The sequence below is a fragment of the Pezoporus wallicus genome, unplaced genomic scaffold (assembly GCF_028554395.1).
Source record: "Pezoporus wallicus isolate ANWC-B61680 ecotype Strahan unplaced genomic scaffold, APGP_CSIRO_Pwel_v1 contig_3952, whole genome shotgun sequence".
Classification (NCBI taxonomy): Eukaryota; Metazoa; Chordata; class Aves; order Psittaciformes; family Psittacidae; genus Pezoporus; species Pezoporus wallicus.
Window position 1 is genome coordinate 6074524 of NW_026635034.1, and position 19254 is coordinate 6093777.

Genomic DNA, 19254 nt, shown 5'->3' on the forward strand with positions numbered 1-19254 from the left:
AAAGCTGTCATGCCTCTTGTAGGACAAGGGGTACTCCACTCACTACTTATAAAAACAGCAAGGACAAGGGGAAACGTGGAGTTCCCAGTACATGCCTCATTTCTAACCAGGAGAGCAAAAACACCTATTCTTGCATACCTAGCAGCTTCTATTTTACCAGTACCATTTACACGTAAAGTTAAACGGAATACTTGACAGCACAGTTTAATTTTGAAGATTTACAAAAGGGCACTTTTCCTACAGAATATTTTTCAAGTATTCCTGAGCACTTTTGGATGGATCTGTGGCAATAACCTCCCCTGAATTTTCTTATCCGCAGTCAGCTCTTAGTTTGCCAGTACAAGCTAATGTGAGCTAGGAGGCCAATGCTAACAGTACAATATCTAAAGCTTTAGCATGGTTCCAGATTCTCATATGTTTGTCTTTAGCATTCTAAGACTTTTCAAAATACAGACAGAATCCAAGAACAATGGACTGTGTAAAGGCAGGGAAATAAATTCATCCACCCTTTCATTTAATTGCAGAGGATTCCTTTTGCCCTATGTATCTATGACTTCTCAGACCATGACACTAGAAGCTACTGAAGCTAGAACCTGCACAAACTAGTGAATCTGCAAACAGTGGTGTGAGATACCGGGTTCAGTTGATCTGTTCTTATCCTGCATAATTGTACATCACTCTCCACTGCTTTACAAATTGTAAACAATAAGATAGTCTCACTGCCACAGTTAAGCCATGCTGAAGTTAAGCCATGCTGAAGTTAACTGTGGCAGTAATCCTATTTATATTTGCACTTTTTACAGGCCTGGCTTCCTCTGCCCTCTATACAGAGTAAAACGTTCTTATACAAAGCCTAAATGCATCAATTTTAAATAACAAGACCAAAATATAAATCTTAACCTGTGTATTTCTCTGCAAGTTTGGCTGTACTTTGAATTATCAGTCCAGAACATCTTTATTTCAGAGCTCAGTCCTTTTTGCCAAAAAAGATGTTCTTTTATCCTGATTACAGTGAAAAAGGCCAACTTGCTGGCCTGAATCAGGCTATAATTATTCTCTGCCTTTATACAAGCTTTTTATAGTTCCTGGTAGAAAGGCTGAAGGGAATCCTACACAAGGTCTGAAATTTGTTGCCCTCTTACAGAAAACCATCCAAAATTACTAAGATTTCCTCATTCCCTGTGTGTTCTTCCTATCTTAGCGTTAACATGATGCATGCATTATTTTTTCTCATTTTCTGTTACTCCAGCTTTAATAACAGATGAAGGGGCTGACTGCAAATTGTTCTATAAAAAAATACTACCAATTTCTCAAAAAAGATTGATTACCTACTTAAATAAAATCCTCAAAGAAGCAACTACACACTTAAAAAGGAAATATGGGACAACAATAAATTCTCCGAGTAAAAATGCCTATGCCAAGAAGATTTAATATGGTCCCTGAATCTCAAAATAAGCCAAAACTATTCATTCCTTGCCATTTACAAACACAGAAGCATTCTAAATTGCCTAAAAGCCGTAAGAATCCAAACCAATCACCAGCATTTCACACATCAACCAAATGCTTCATACAGATTGGGAAAACGCAGGGCTGCACTGCCCTCCTGGTTTTGCTCTGTACTGCTGCTACCTGGGAGTCTGGGGAATGAAGATATGTAGGAAAGGGAGAACCTGGTTCTTTACACGGTATAAAAATTGCATTTAAAAATTTCAGTAAAATAACAGGAAACCTTGCACTTAATTCCTCTAGTCTACTGTGAGGGGACAAGTAGAGAAACAGGGCACCCCACTTAAATAAATATTCCACCTACTACTACTCATTTTTCTCCTTTCATACATATGAAAACCAGCCAATTTGTACTAGTTTCAAAATAATATTCAAGGAACAAAGGAATTTATGTACAGAGCATTTTGAACAAAGTCAAAATACAGAAACTAAATTCAACTTCAGCTGAGAAATGTTTTCAAGAAATTAAAGTTAATAGAATAAACCCTTCTCTGTAAATCTCTTCTTATAATTTCCTTTAAAGATAACATGTTAGATTTAAGTACATATCAAATGCTTTTGGTTTTTTTTTACAGAGGATCTATTCATAGCAGCTTGTATTTGCAACATATGCAGCAAATTATACAATTAAACACTTAATCCTAATAAAGTTTAAATTTCACCCCAACAATAAAGCCTGCACAAATCTTGCTATACTTGAAATAGGACTCTAGAAATAACCAATAAAAGTCACAAGTAGCTATCATGACAATTAACATCTGGATATTTGAAATGGAAAGTTACCTGTTTATATTGAAATGTTCTGATGAAATATTAAGAACTATGAATACTTTTTTCAACTGCTAAATAAAAACCCATATACTTTAACAAGATGTAGGGAAATATCAGATAGGTAAAAACCCTGTCAGTCAGTTTCAATGTCTCAAAAACGTGAGCTCTAATGTGCCCCTCATCAGCCATGAATGGGCTGATCCCACTGAGAAATCTCTGCAAGACCAGTGCCTTGCAGAAGAGCCAAGTACTGCACCAACCCTCATGCAAACCCAGAGAGAGAAAAACAACTGCTGCAGCAGAGATCCTCTGGTACTAACAGCCCATACAAACAGCACTGGCTGCTAGGGCAGCCCTCCAAAAAGAGGATGGATGTAGATGAGCTAAACCAGCATTTTAAAAGCTGAACAGGACTTAACAAGCATTGATGAACAGAGCAAGTACTGACGTAAATGCCTTCACAAAGAGTAATACTTTCTGAAAGCATGATCCATTGGGCCCTCCAATCCAAATTTTATTTCAAGCACTACATATATCTGACCTATCTGATTGTTAACTTTATGCTGCCCTGAGCAGGATTTTCTTCTAAGCTACTTTATTAGAAGTGCAAATTCCAATACAAAATACAGGTCAGTGAAGTAGGCCTCCATTTTGTAAGAGCAATCATGCCGTTGCAAGCCCCAGTTCAAGCAGACATTGAGCCAAGCAAACTGTATCACCCTTCCAGATGAAACATCATTTGTCATTTTTCTTGACCCATGTTCTCATTTAGCTGTGCAAAGAGATCCCACTGTGGTACCTTCTCAACTAATAATAACACCAGGCTAAATCACTGTATGTTGTATACAGCACCCTTGTAACTTACATGCAAAGAAGAGTCCATAAGAAACTTGCAGCTAACACTTAAACTAAAACTCAACTAAAGATAATCTCATTTTGCCTCAGACTTTGTTAGTGCAATCACACACACTATACGTGTGCATATTGCCATATAGCATACAAAGTCCAAAACTTCAGCAGTGAATCAAAGCTTTCAACATTGCACACCACCACCTAAAAATGAGCAATGTTACTTTTAAGGGGTTTTATGCTCCTCTTAAAAATTGTGCTAGCTTATCTCTGCAAAGAAAGGCACATACACTTCGACAGATAGTAGGTACTTTTGATTTAACTTGGAGATGCAGATGCAATTCCTCAGAATAAAATAGATGTCTAACTCTTTCAAACCCATTAGCCTTAGACACTGAAAATATCACCAAGAATGTGGGTCTTTCATCACAAGGACAGATTAATGGAACTGGACCTGCCTTTTATCACTTGAGGAATCACATTATCATAAAATTTAGTAAACTGCTTTATGCTTTAAACTGAATAATTTCATGAAAAGTGTTCAGAGTGGTCTGATTTTGAAAAGGGAAGAACTAGCAGGTGCAAGGATGTTGTACCAGAAAACTCTTCTCTCAGGGGACTGGATAGAGCTGATGACATGGGAAAGTTGGGTTGCCAACATTCTACAGGGTATATAGCCCTGGAATTCTGGGAAAATGAGTTGGATTATGAAGGTTGAAGAGACATGCCAGTCCATTACTGAAAAATAACCTAATTGAGTTTTGCCAATTTCACCTGAATGATTACTTCAAAATGAAGGCTAGTGCTACTTTTTCATTGCTGTTAGTCTGTTTTCTTCACTTCTCAGCTCCCTTCTTTCACAGGCCCACCTGGAGCTAAGAAAGCACATTAGTGAAGATTTCCCACAAAGGGTTGGTTTTGTGCAGCCAACTATGCTTTCCCCATACTTAATGCAGCTTTTCTTGAGAGGAGTTCCTCAAAACTCAGTATCCTTACTCAGAGAGTAAGGCAATGCTAAGTGGTAACAATGGAACCTAAAGGTTGGCTTTGACTATTCTGATCCAGACATGCACATAATGCACATAACTGGTTAATGTTTGCATAATTCAGTCATATTTTGTGCCAGAGGAATCTCTTACTTCATGAGTTAAATTTTATTCATAGCTGAAGCCTACATTCAAAATAAGACTGTATTATTATGGAAGCAAAAACTTGTAAAAACTGAAAACTCCCTTTGAAACACATGCTTTCCAGTAAGAGCAGCTAGCGAAATGCAAAACACGGTCAACATTCCAACACCATGATGTCAATTTTCATATGCACAGACAAAATGCTACATGTAGAAATCAACGCTAGATCTTCCGTATTTATGGTGTGCTTGTGTTTCCCTCTATTTTCATTAGCAGAACTGCACCATGCAGTGGACAGTGTAATCCCTTAAAAGGTTGAAAGGAATCTTCTGAATATAGTAAGTCTGGCAAAAAGACACACAGATTTTTAACAAGTGAATTTCCATGTTCTGCTTCAGTTCTCTTGAAAAATAGCATACATGCTCTAAGGACTGGTTTTGACGTTTCCCTCTGCAGTAGTTTGGAGAAATTCCTGCCAACAGGGATGGTCTGGAACACCTGATAAAATGGTCTTCAATGACACACAATAAAAAAGTGACATGTAAAAATGGAAACCACTTCAAATTTTGCGAGGTTTATAAGCAACAGGCAAATTTTTTTTTTATTATCTCTGCTTTTTTTCCAGAGGGATAAATACAGCCAATTTTCAAGAAAACCAACAGCTGCAGACACAGCTTTAAATGCCATCTGTCCTTAGCAGTCACATGAAGAAGAGATTAAATGATTCACACCACACAACAGGAAATATGATAACCAGCTAGTTAGCACTAATGAAATTCAGCCTCAATTCACTTCCTATGGGCAGGTCTCAAGAAAAACTCCCACTGATGTCTCAGGCAAAGTGCCTGCAGGCTCTAGTGCACTGTTACTCAAGTGCAGAATGTTACACTGCTGAAGCAGAAAGCCTGAATTTTACAAAGGTTTCTCTTGTGGCATAACCCCCTAAGTCCAGGGGGCTCACTAGCCCAAATCTTTTGCAGGACTAAGGTTTTACTACCTAGGCCAGGAGTCCTTACAGTATCACCGACCCAATGTGAACTTTTGACAGACAAGGAATGATAGGACACTTCTATAGTACAGTTGAAGAGGACAAGGTCTTTTCTTCAATATTCTCAAGGACTGGCCTTAACATCTGAAACAGCAAAAAAGAAAGTGCAATCCCTACATCTTCCCCATTTCTAAATAGTGGCTTGTATGTGGCATATGACAGATGGCTCACAGAGGTCTAAATTCAGCAAGAAAAATAAGCAATTACAAACAAATACATTACTGGTGTTTACTAAGGACATAATTCAAGCAAGTTCAAAAGATCAGAACAAGACCCACATGTTCTGTTACCCCAGCTACAGCCCTTCTCAAGATGGTTATCTACAGGAAGAAATTTTCTCCAAGAAAAGCTCAGTGTTCAAGTACATTTCTGTTGCCCTTGGAGAAACCACGCAAGTTTAAAAAAAATAAAGAAAAATTCAGCTCATAAATAAAAATTAAAGATATACAGGAAAATTTCCCTTTTAAACTAACACTGCTGTTTAAGACTAGGTAAAGGTTTAAAAGGTTGCAGGTTAAGAACAGGAGATGCTAATAAGGTATTTGTAAGGCACATGAGACATGCAACATTAAGTAAAATGTATTTGTCTACTGATCTAATTGCTTACTAATTTTCAAATCTATTCCCACTGGATAAGTAGTGGCATTTTAAACCCAGCTCCTGGCATTAAAAATGCATTTATAGTTTCCTCTTAGCTGAAGAGAAACAGCTGCATGGTAAAACCCCATACATTAAGATGGCATTCTGGAGGTTTTCTTATAGTTTTAAACAACCTATTGTGTTCTAAAATTAAACTGAAACAGGTAGGAAGAGGAAATGGGAAAAGCATTTGGGTGCACAGTTTCACACTGGAGTGAAGGCAACTGCTCACTCATGCAGGGAAAATGTCTGGAATATTTGTGTCTTACAGAAGGACCGATCACATAATGAAAGTGGAATTTAAGCCAAGCCTTATTTAGTAAAATACCAGAAGCCATTTCTCTATCTTGCTTAAGGAAATACTAGTGTTTGTTTAAAAATAAGAAACTATCCAGCAATTAAATAAGATGACCCATACTTACATACTTTAAAAACCTTTCCAGAGCTTTAAAATTTGAAGATGTTCCAAAAACATTATGAAAATGTTTGTAAAGAAAAAGCTGATGTAAACATAAAAATTATTCCAGGCAGACAAAGCAGCACAAAGTGGAGGCACCTACACAGGTTTTGAGCAAGTGTCCAGGATTTCAGATACACCTGGAGTTTGGAGAATATATTTCTTTGTTATTTTTTTTAATGACGAGTCATAAATGACAGTAGGTTTAGGACTGGTTCTAACTTCTAGTTCAATAATCCTCAAGTGTAGCACCAAGTAACAACAAAATGATGTTCAGACAAAGGATCCATCCAGTCCCACAGCTTCTGACATAGCCATAATGAGCACACAAAGAGCATATCTGGAGCCAGTACGTACAATACTCCCCTGCAATACTGTCCTGGACTGACCTACTTTCCCTAGCCTGCTTTGGTTTGTCCATATAGTAACACTTGGTGGATCTTCCCAGTACTCATCCTGTCTGTCACAAAATCCATGAAACCTGCTACTCAAAAAGAAAGCCCTAAACAAACCTATAGCAAGAAGTGCCAAAGATCATTATGTGGAGGACAAACACCTTTTATTGTTTCAAATCTATCTCCCAATAGTTTTATTTAATGGCATGCTGGAAGAAACAAGTTACCAGCTGATTCCTGCCTAGCCTTTCCACCCCACTCAAAGGGATCAGAACTGTATGCAGCACTCAAGTGTATACAGTACTCAAGCAGGCACACCAGGAGTTCATAGTGTTTTACGTTTCTCCCCTTCACAGCATTGCCTACCATCAAATTTGCACTGCTAACTGCTGCTCTACGAAAAGACAGACTGAGAATCACCAGTCCAGAGGAAAAATGTAATTGTTAGTCACATAAAACACCTTATATTCATATAAGGTTATAAAATCATGACACAAACCCAGAGTCTGTTCAAGCAGTCTTACCAGTTACTGGCTTTAGTAAATTCCCTACATATCATACAGCATACACAACACACGTCTCCAGTGATAGATGTACTCCCTCTCCTGCTTTCTAACAAAAGTGTTGATGAGATCAGCTGAAAGAATTGGTAATATGTTGGATGTACCTGGCAGTTTCCAGCTAGAACATCATCTACCAAGCAAGCAATACTCAAGACACTATTATGCTATTGTTTTTTTCAGCCAACATCCATGTTAGTCAACCAGGGAACAGTTTAAAACTATTTGGAGTCTCAAGAAAACAAAACACCAAATGAATAATGAGACCTTGAAAGCATCTAATAAAAGGCAACTCTCAAGAGAGGAAACCAACTCATATTTTAGCATATTTCATTTGTTATACATCCAGAGAGAGCACTGAGCTTTAGCCTTCTGCTTTCACACCACTCCTACACCAACAAGAGGGCTGCAGTAGCTGGAAAAGCAAGGAAAACTTCCATAAGAAAAAGCAAATGTGAATGTACCAGAACCGGCACTTGCATTGTCCTTTCACATTTCTCCACCACAGTAGATGGCCTGGAGCAGCCACATATACAAGCAGAGAAATTGCAACAAAGGGGGAATTTTTTTGGAGCCAGTTAATTTCTTGCTGAATCAGCCAGCTGGGAATAAAGCCAGTATCTGCAACCTCCTCAGAGCTGCTGCAAGGTGCAGGCCAGGAAACATTTATTGCCAGAGAGCTTGAGAGAACACAATCCCTCGCTCTTTGCATTCTGTGGCAGTGCAGGTGTGCCCAATGTCATCTTCTATGATGCTAAGAGAAAACAGCTAAAATCCTCATGTCTGCAGTTCCTATAGAGTGAGCCTCTCTAGGCCCTTTCACATCTACACTCTAGAAACGATACCGTGTTCTGCTTGCATGCACTGACAACAGTCTATCCTATAAATTTTAAGCAGCTTCAATTTTTGGCAAAGCACCTGATGACAGAAAAAAAAAAGTTACAGAAATGCATGTTTCCACATATAAACAAATGCTTCACCTATTTAATGCTGCCAAACAGCATCATTAACCAGTTGGGACCTCCCACCATGACACAAATGACAACAGTTAGCATACAACGCAATCTAGTAATTGCAACTGCAAGTGCATTTTTAATATCATTTCACAATTTAATCGAGCTGACTTGCATTCACTGTTTCTAGTGCATCCAGAAGCATGACAAACTGACAATTCTTGGAAACCACATTTCTCAAAACAGACTGAGAATACTGTTTTCATTTTCTCTCCATAATGATGTTAAATCTAATAAATATAAAATTAGAAACAGAAATAACATTGTTCCTAAATAATTTATGTAATGTGCTGTCTGGAAGGGACACATTAGGCAAAGCTTTTTAAACCTGCCCTCCCTTTATAAACATGATGCTTGCACTGACACTTCCCAAGTATTAGCAAATACCTGCACACCCAGGTACTAGAATTCACACACCAGAAACCTACTCCTTCAAAAGGGTTTTAAGAGTGAACTCTTTGGTTTAATCAGCTAAACATGATGACAAATGCTTAGCCAGACTTTTGGAAGTGCCTAAGGCACCTAATGCCTGGTTCCCATTGGATTAACTGAAATTCCTCCTGTTACTTGTTTTGAAAAATGCAGTTAAGTGCCTACCAATACAGTACTTAACAGTATTGGAGTTTAACTTGCCTCAAGTCTTACTGAAAAGGCTCCACATCACACAGACCATTCTGAAAATGCTGCTATATCTGCATTAAGTTTAGCACCCTTGTGTAACTGATGGTCATCAAAAAGGGGGTTTGTAGGACTGTTACTTCATCCTCACAGCAGTTGGACTGAGGCTGTTTTGAAAATTTGACAGTTAAATTTAAGAGCATTGACAGTCTACAGACGACAGCTAATTATCAGTAACATTTCTCCTCTTATGGGAAAGAAAGTTATATGCGTGCTTTTAAAACCTGAACTGCTGATCTAACGGTGACAATAAAGTGAGTGCAGAGGGCATATCAGAACTGCAGTGCTATACAGCTCCTGTGTGAGGCTTACTTGTCTCCCCAGTGTTGCCATGGCTGTATCCAATGCCCTTCCTGGAATGTTGTGCTCACTAGCAACCTGTACTTCAAAACCAAGCCCATTCTTTCACCATGCACAAACTCTCTCTGTTTTACAGAGATTTTGCATAATACATATTATACCGGAATTGTGAAAGTAAGACTGTGTTGGACTGTGTGCAGCCACAAGACCTTATCATTGGTATTATCAGCTATACAAAATCTTAACAACACACTGAGTTAACAGTGAAGTACAACATTTCCAGGGTATGATATAACTCATGCCCAAAAATTTCTTGCATAGCCTTACAATACAAACAAGGATAGAGGCACAATTACACATCTGCTCCTACTATCATTGAAATTAATATCCTTTACTATTTCATTGTAAGCCACATTAGATTCAGTGTTTACTTAAACCCCAACTCCTGGATTCAGGTGATCATGGAGAATTATCCTTTAAAAAGCTTCAAGCCCCAAAATTGCAGATAAAGACATAAAATATGTGAACCTTACAGGCTCAAAAGTAAAAGCAAATAAAAGGACTCAGATTTTAAAACATATGTTCTTCTGAAGAGAAACTCATTATTTTGGATGGCCAAATCTTGATTTCTGAACAAACAAAGTGCTTTAATGTCAGTACAATCAATCATGTACATTCTCTGGGATGCAAAGGCAGGAATGAAGTTTGGTGCACTGTGCAGAACTGCCACCTCAGCGCTGTTTATGCCCCAATTTGGTAAGGAATATGAAGGATCCAGCTGCACCAAGCAGACCTGAATGAGTAATTATCAATGATTAAGCGTTCAAGTATCTGCTGAAACCAAAGACTATCCCCTAGAGCTATTCCTCCATTCCTTCACAACTTTTTCAAGAGAAATTAGAAGCCACTGGCTGTTGTGAGAGATTATTCCTACACTTGAGGCTTCTCTAGAAGTGTTTGACTCTTGGATATTTAGTTTTGAAACCAGCAATTTGCAGCTCCACATAAAACTGACTTGAGAATCTCTACCCATTTTTTAGTGTAACCACATCAGAAATTATCATCACAGTGAGCACTGATGATAATTGATACTCATGTCTGTAGATGTGGATACAGAATTCAAAATCTAACTGGACTTTGAGATTAAACTGCTTTTACTTTGTTGGGATGAATGGGTTTGCACCATACTTTAGCTGAAAAACCAAAGCTTAATTTTCTGACTTGTATCGCTGCAAGCATCATTCATAATCACTACAATATTTACTGTGAAAATGAAAACAAATTAGACAGTATAAGGATGCCTCCACTGATATCAACTGTACTCTTGGCCATCTCCCACAGTTGACTTATTTTTTAAAATGTGCTCATAAAATATTTCAATATTCGTGCATAGTTTGTGTCTCAAGTCACAAGACAGATTCATCACAATTCTTCTGGCATTTCAACTCTTTTGGATTGTAAATTGGGGGTAACAGCAGTTCAGATCCTATGAGCACTGGCTGAGCAATCATTATTAGTCATAAATTCAAAGCAAGATCAGAAACTTACATAAGTTTTCTGGTAATGCTGTTACTGAGTTACAACCTTGTCAATAACAATGAATATTTTATGTCAGAACACTTCTACAGAGTCTCAGAAATGTTATTTGCCTATAGCAGAGACATTTCAATCTTCAAACTAAGAATAAAACCACACGCCTACTGAGGCTGATGGCAAAACTCCAGATGGGTGCAGAATTGTGACCTGCCTACAAAAAAGGGAACTGCTTCCGATGTAACTCTGGGCTTGCAAATCTCATCCTGATAGTTTTGATTAAAGTTACTGGAGATTTAAGAATCCTCACTATTGTACAGCATGTAGATCATAATTTATTTTCTGAATATCAGTATGCAATACATTCAGTGACTGCAAAACAATATTCCAAAGGTGTTCCACAAAGATGGTCTCCAAGTCCACTGTGTCATATAATGGACCTCAGATTTTTGGATTTGCAAAACTCAACCTTAAAAACATTGACTGTGTTGGTAGGTTTCAGCTGATTGGTTATGGCAGAATCATTTTGAACAAGATAATGTTTTCAGCATGTATTTCCTTTCTATCCAAAATATCACAGAAAAAAATATTATGCAGGCAGGGACTGCAGAAACATAAATCATGGGAGCAACCATGAATACATGACCTATGAAACTCTCCCTGCAATAGAAATCCCAAGTAAATGCTTCTTAAATATGCAGAAATGGTGTCTTTGCTGTTATTCCCTCCTCAGATTTTAGCAACCCCACGGTCCTTGGAGGTGAAACAACTGACTTGTAGAGGGCTTCATTTGGACTATAGGAACCTAAGAAAATATCAGCATGCTCTCAATTTGAAAGCAACGTACCAGAGAACAAATCTAAAAACCCATGTGTAAAATTCTTGATGATATATTTGGCTGTATGAATCTGCTAGCCCTCATTTCTTCCTGCTACTCATTAATTAGTAAGAATATAAAGATATACGGTCTTACATATATTTCACAACAAATCTAACATCATCTAGCTGCACAATGTGATATAATGTAATCACAAGGTTAAGAGTTGGTTACCAGGCTAGCATCCTGCCTTTTCAATTAACAATATGGAGCCATATGCGCTTAAGAGATCACTTAAAGACAGCAAGACTGGACTTAGAAACTTCTACTTTGTTTATTAGCTTAACCATCTCCTAAAATCTGTAGTATCGATAACCCATCTGCTACGGTGTGAGAAAAATGAGGAGCCTTTTATACCATATTTAGCAATAAATACATATTTATAGTTATATTCAAGGCCAAAGATATAGTTAATGTCCACAAATACATAGAGTCTGTGGAATATAGTAATTTCAGATATATTCATCGTTTAAATCTTTGGAAACAAATTATTCCATGCTGCTGCCACCATTTGGTGGTGGGTTTTTTTGTTTTTAAGGAAAACATACAGCCATCATTTCCTTGGATTACCATTGGCTTTAGACTAATGCAGTCCCATTCATTTCATCTATATTGGCACATAACAGAAAAATTAGGATTTCTGCCTGCAAAAGAACACAGCCAGTGCTAGCCCATAAGTGACTTATGCCACTGCTCTTCGTCACAGAGCAGATAAAGTGAATAGGCAGCTCAGCAATCTAACTGACCTAGTAGTCTAGCAACTATGTGGCCCTGATACAACAGTTGTGTCAAATTTGAGACGCTGCCTACCTGTGAGGGCAGAGATCAGTTTGGAACTTAGCTAAACACTGTGTGGTGCTTGTTACCATGCCATGAAGAATCAGAAAGGGCTCCTATTACCAAAGTTAACTTTCATTTCTTCTCAGTAACAGCTACCTTTTTTCCCACAACTTCTCAAGTTAAAGTTTTCTTTGCATTGCATTCTCACCACATTTCCACCACGTTCTTTTAAAATGGTCATTATTTTATTCTGTACCTGCCTCAAGCAGGATGAAATTAATCAATTGCACATAAGTGACATGACATAGACTTGTGACCTTGCCCAGCATCCAATTGTTTCTAATTGATTAGCTCCAGACATAAGCATCTTAATAGCCAAAAACAACACCAGTGGAAGCTATGGTACAATATTAGGGTAGAATGACTGTGTGTGGTCCATATAGTATGGCCCCAAGCAACCAATTAAAGAATTAATGGTTACTGGATACCAAAAATGTTATGTTAAATAATATGAAGTATCTTTAATGTGCCTAAAATTGAGATAAAACACCTAAAATTTTGGAGCAGAAGGGCCTCCTACAAGATTGGGGTTAAGTGATAATGACTCAAATACACCAAATAAATTACGATATTTTAAAGGACAATCAAAGCCAAAAAAAAAATTACCTGTGAAATGTCCATAAAGCTACTCTCAATGGTGTACTGATTACTACTGGTTGTTTTTATTATAAAGAGACAAGTGAAGCTACGCCAAACCACTCATGGAGAAGAGGAAACTGCCACTACTGGTTCCAGTTCTACAGTAAGAAAAATATGAAAAGAAGAAAGGCAAGAAAAATATTGTACAAGAGAAAAATGGGATCTTCATAACCAAAAGGCCCAAACACAACGCTGACATTTCCCTTCTCTGAACGTCTATTCTCATCTTGAACAGAACTATTAAGTGAACTTTATATACTATTTTCTGAATGTTTTATAGGCCAGTTATTACAGCCCCCCACAACTGCTTGCACACAAAACTACAAGCTGAACAGGCACAGCAAATAAGTAACCTTTTTGTTCTTACATAAGAAAGATGAAAGCAAAAAGCAGAAGATTTCACTGTTGCCCCATGTGCTTGGACACATGCTGAGTGCACTGTGCTTTAGTGTACAACTGATACAAATCTAGTATTTCACTTTCACAGCAAGTCCTTTACTCAAGTAACCAGTGCACTTTCATGACTAGCTGCAATCATCAGACAAATACAGGAGGTGCTCATCAACAGGTAGCTTCCAAATGACTTGCAGCACAAACCACCCTCTGCAGTGGTGCTGAGGATGGGTTGAAGCCCAATTCCCACTACCTTAAGTCTCAATGTCCACTCTGCATCGATCAGAGCTTACGCAGCTGTCAAGTACAGTCTCCTCAGTTCTTCATACTCCTTTTGAATTTAATTTTGCCTGCTGTATTATCCTTCAATTCAAAAATCTTCATGTACATTTCTATAATGCCCAGCACACCAGGCTCCAGTTTAAAACCACCATTTCTCAGCACTGCAATAGTACGAACAGTATCCAACAGTATGACAGTAAACAGCATCACTGGTTTTATTTAAAACCAAGAGTATGATTTTTTTTATCAAGAAATACAACAATACATTAAAAAAATACTATTTATTTCAAAAAAGATCCATCAGTTTGTTTAGCTGTCCTTTCCTAAGGATTTCTGGATTTGGATGTATTTAGGACTGAAGAAGCCTCAAAACATTCCGTGCTGTGGGAACTATCAGTATGGAGAATGACATACTGTAACAACATCTCTGCTGCATGCCAGCACACCATATTTCTTGAAATACTCACTTCTTGGAACTGATTAGGCACATGTGTCAGGCAATAGATCAGTTGGCAGCTATGGTTTTCCTCCATGGTTCCTGTATTCATTGAATTCTTGAAGCAAAGACCCTTCTGGACCACCTTCTCCTCTGACACTGACTTCCAAGCGCTTTAGATATTTATAACCCGGTATTTATATAACCCTTGTCACAGTATCTTAACATTTATCAGGTGCTAAACATCCTGGGGGCAAAAAGCAGCTCTGGTGCCTAGAAAGGCCCATGGCATTATGTATATGGCAAGATGTGCCCACGGCAGGGGGGTTGGAACTAGATGATCTTAAGGTCCTTTCCAACCCTAACGATTCTATGATTCTATGTCCCTTTGGTCCCCATTCAGTAAAGTTAGGTACAATACTAATAGGAAAAGACTCATTTCACACATGGATGTCTTTGAAAGTCATTTCAATGAAACAAAAACCTAATTGGGAGCCTTTTATTTACAGTGCAGTTCCTTCAACAGTTTTCTCTTTAAAAAAAAAAAAAATCAATTTAAAATGTGCAGCAGTGTGCCTCTGATAACGGATGAGGCACAACAACAGCAACAAGTTCATTACCTACCTGTAGGTGAGCATAGACAGCAATAGCAAGCCAAATGATCTCCCAGGAGAACCCTGTGGTTTTAGGGCTGGCCATCCTCATGCCTTCAGGCGCTGCTGAGAGAAATTGTTTCAAGTTACAAACAAAATCAAGAGGGCCCCGACAGAATTCCAATGACTAAAGCAAACTGGGCAAAGGCATGGAACCGGCCTTTGGAAGAAATGCAATGCAAACACCGGAGTTCTGGCCAGAGGAGCAGGCGCACAGTGCATGCCATGAGCACAGCCTGCAGGGTGAGGTAGTTCCAATTAGAACAGAAAGGGGGGAAATGAAAGGTTTGGGGAAGCTGGCCATAGTGGGTAACTCTGAGTATCTCCTGAACGCAGGAGAATTTATCACACTGCGAACTCGTCCCATCTTGATCTCCAGAAAGTAAAATCCAAGGAGCATAGGATTTATGAGTACTGTTCCAGCACTTTCACCCCCTCAGAGCTGAGAGCCCAGCCCTGGGACTTCAGCAGTCATTTGCACTGCCTTCGAAAACTTTGATCATAACAACTCAGAGACAAAGCGATCAGGGCAGAGAAAAAAAATAAAAATCCATCAATTTAGTGATTATCCCCATTACAGGGCCAGCACGGAACTGTCGGTCACTTTTACTAAAAACTTAGATTTATAATTGCCAGCAAGAAAACAATCTTGTAGTAATGCTGCTAATTCTGTTAATTCCTAGTCTCAATGCATCTTTTTGCCTCAGACTATTCATTACCACAGTGATCTCAAAATAGCACAAGTTCCATGCACCCCTAATACACAAGCACACAAACAGCCCTTCCTCCCCCCTCCCTGCCACCACCCCGGTATTTTGCAAAGCCCCGCAGTGAATGCAAATCTCTCCTTCAGAAAACAGTACCCCTTTCTAAAAGGTCACATATCCCAAAAGAAAACCATCTTTCCAAACGGTTCTTGCACCTGTCAACTAAACATAATTAAGATTCCTTATAGAAATAAGTGTTCTATTCCCACTCTCCAAAACATTTTAGAAGTTCTCCTCCCTCACAGAACCCTTAGCACTCTTGAATGCTTTTGTCATTCAAAAGTTTCAATCAACTTTGGCAATAAGAGAAGGAAGATTCCCCGCTTCAACCCCCACTTCCCCCAGCCAGGCATTGCCGAGAGCCGGGACTGGCACAACACACCAGTCTCCGGTGCTTCACAGGTACCGGTAGCTGGGCTCCCCAAGGTCTCCACACACAGCCCACACGACGGCTGCCCTAGGACGCCCCTCAGCCAAGCACCGCGATCGCTTCCGCTGAGCCGGGCCGGTGGAGCCTCCCGCGGGAGCCAGCTCTGGGAAAAGGGTCGGAAAGACTGCTGCAGGGCTGCCGTGCCCCTTCATTGCCGCCGAGCTCACCCACCTGGTGCAGCACCCGGCTCGGCTCGGCGGCGACCGTGCAGCGGGGCTGGGACCCGGGGAGAGGCGGGGAGCGGGTCCGGGTCAGCCGGCGCCTCCTTCCCGCTCGCAGGGCAGGGGAAAGCCTTGCCTGTCACGGCACCGGGGATACAGCATCCCTCATCACGAGCGGCGGCCCCTCCCTCACGCCAGGCTCCAGCCCACCGCCGCACGTTAGCCAAGGTCCTACAGGCTGCTGGCAGCGGCCGCCCCCCGCCCGCCCGCCGCAGCCCGGCCCCGGCGAGAGGCGCCCGGGCGCCTCCACCTGCGGCGCGGAGCCGCGGTCCGGACCGGCGCCCGCTCCGCCGCCGCGGCTCGGCACCCCCCGCGCAGCCCCTGCCTCCCCGGCCAAAGCGGGCGGGCGGCCAAGGGGGCCCGGTCCCCCCTCCCCGGCTGCGGAGGCGCTGGCGGCGCTCTGGTGTCGGCGGCCGAGATCCCGGCAGCCCGGGACCAAGTGGTTCATCTTCCCCCGAGGGGCAAAAGCTACCGTGAAGTCAGCCCCAAATCCGATGCAAAGCAGCTTCCAAAACCGCAACCATCCTGTGTCTCATCTCCAAATAACTCTCACGATACAGCTGCAAATCTGCTCACACACCGAGGAGGTCTTTAATCGTGCTGCCCTCTACGATATTTTTAGGCTTCCTACTGTAAATCTGACGAGTATGTCTCATAAGACAGCTTTGCTCGCCTTCTGCCTCTGAGCGTCGGGCTGCTACACAGGAACGCTAAAATCCTCTACCTTCGCTCTACGACTTCCACTGATGTCCCGAGCGTTCGCCGAGTCCGCTAAGAGCAGCGCGTAGGAAGAGGGCTGTTACCCCTGCCACTGCAGTTAAAAATACGCTCCAGTGAACTAAACATAACCGATGAAAAGTTTGTTCAAATATGTTGCGCTGGAAACTTTTCCGATGTGTTTAGGTTTCTCACCAGCACGGGGAAGCGCCTCCTCCATCGCCAGACGCAGAGTGCCCTCTGCTGAAACTCGCATGACGGGGACACGGGCCCGGGGGGGGGGGGGGGGGGGTGCAGAACGGGCCCGGGCCGCCAAGCCCGGGCTGCAGCAGTGCCACGGCTTCCCGGAACGGCCCCCGGCTCCGCACAGACCCCGCACTGCCCCGCCGGCTTCCCTTCGACAGCGTGAGACGCACCGGTTGCTCTGTATGCGGGCTGACCCCGGGAGCTGGGGCAACCTCTTCCTTCAGTCTGCTGTCTGAAGTACTGTCAGGAGTACTGCGAAGGACTTGACCTTTGATTTTTTTCTAGTACTGTTCAGCTGAAAGCGTTGGTTTTCATCCATTTCAGTCATTACATTTACTTAAACAGCCACATAAGCCTTTAAATATGACTTCAGTTACACCCGAGATTTGTTATCTTCAAAAAATACATACCAGTGCAGTCAGCATATGCCTCAGACTTGATCATTGGTAATTTTAAAGACAGAATTCAGCCAGTAGATCAACTGGTGCAGAGCATCAATTTTCCCGTCTCAAAACTGTGGCTCATAATACTTCACAAACAAACCCAAAAGATGTTCACAACTGCAGGATGAAGCTGACCGTCAGGACCTGCCATCTGGGAATGTACATTGTTTGCACCACCCCTATTCAGAGGGTCATTTCTCTTACAGTTATCTACCCTTTAAGACTGAGGCTGTCTGCTGGGTCCCTGAAGCAAAAGCTGAACAGTGGCCTATTAATTTGTTTGCCAGATGGGAATATTTAGCCAAAAGTACTCTGGTTATGTTCCTAGCACTGGCATTAGCCACAGATACCATTGAAATGTTTGGCCCTGAGAATCTGAAAGTGTCTTCCAAATTTGAATGCTGGCCAGCATTTCTTTATTTTCCCCTTTTCAGTGCTACTCATCTCTGCATTCTCTGCTTTCTCCTCCCAGCTTACTGATACCATTCTTCAACACTGTTCCTGGTCATTTGCTTCACATCAGTTGGCTGTGTGCACCCCTAACCATAAAGGATAATCAAACATCACATACATGTAGAAATACCTGCTCACCTCCTGCATTAAATTTGAGCATAGAAAAAGAAGTTGTGTAACAGGAAGCAGCCTGGGTAAGCTCATATCAGATTCAGTGACTAAAGTGAGGCTGCTGCTTCCATACACGCTTAATGCCTTGTGCTATCTCAGTCCCAGATTACAGGTTCTATGTCTGAATTTATACAGCATGTAAGAGAACAGAGGTGTCTCCAAGCATTACTCTCCAAATGTCAGAAAAATTACAGAAAGCAACATTATAAAAGACCCAAGCACCAGTAAAGCAGCAATGGGCAATGTGTCTTGTCCAAGCTACTGAAATGACATAATGCTGTTTCTGTACAGCACAGTAAGTCCCATTCTCCCCCAGCACCCATGGTCTGCTTCTATTATACTGAAATCATTCTTCTTGTGAGGCAATAACAGTATTTGGAGCAAAAAACAGCCTCAGCACACAAACAGAAACCAGAAGGAGCTTTGGGCAGCTTTTAACAGGGCATTTTCCCATGTGAAGCTCATTCTCATGGAATGCCAATTTGTTGTCTTCTTTATCCAAATTATTTAGTTCCTTCACCTCAGCCTCACTCCACACCCCTGCCACTCCACTCTTCTATCTCAGAATTTCCAGTGAAGCTTTTAGATTTTGACTCCTGTTGGAGACCTCCATAACCCCTTCTGCTGAGCAAAGCAAAAACTGAATGAAACTTGGGTGTCCAGGAAAGATCTGTTTGAAAATGGCCACTTCAAAATTCCCAGCACCTGCAGCTCCAGGTCAGACATCAACACACATCCTAAAACAAACTTGTAGGTTCTGGATGCCAAATTTTCATCCCTGAAGAAATTCTGCAAAAACTAATTGAC

The 19254-nt window shown here is 40.9% G+C and overlaps 1 protein-coding gene across 6 annotated transcripts in view; it reads right to left on the reverse strand.

Annotated features, from left to right (window-relative positions):
- Positions 1–17372, reverse strand: part of ADAMTSL3 (ADAMTS like 3) — a 180202-nt gene extending 162830 nt beyond the window's left edge. For 2 of the 6 annotated variants that reach the window (XR_008975027.1, XM_057429701.1), the window contains exons 1-2: positions 16998–17129; positions 14971–15062 (exon numbers count right to left, since the gene is read on the reverse strand). Coding sequence is in view for 5 of the 6 variants with exons in the window: in XM_057429701.1 (XP_057285684.1) it covers positions 14971–15062; positions 16998–17073 (168 nt within the window). In the remaining variant the exon portion in view is untranslated. The other 4 variants (XM_057429785.1, XM_057429861.1, XM_057429933.1 and 1 more) reach the window with 4 other exon arrangements.
- Between the last annotated feature and the right edge of the window lie 1882 nt (positions 17373–19254).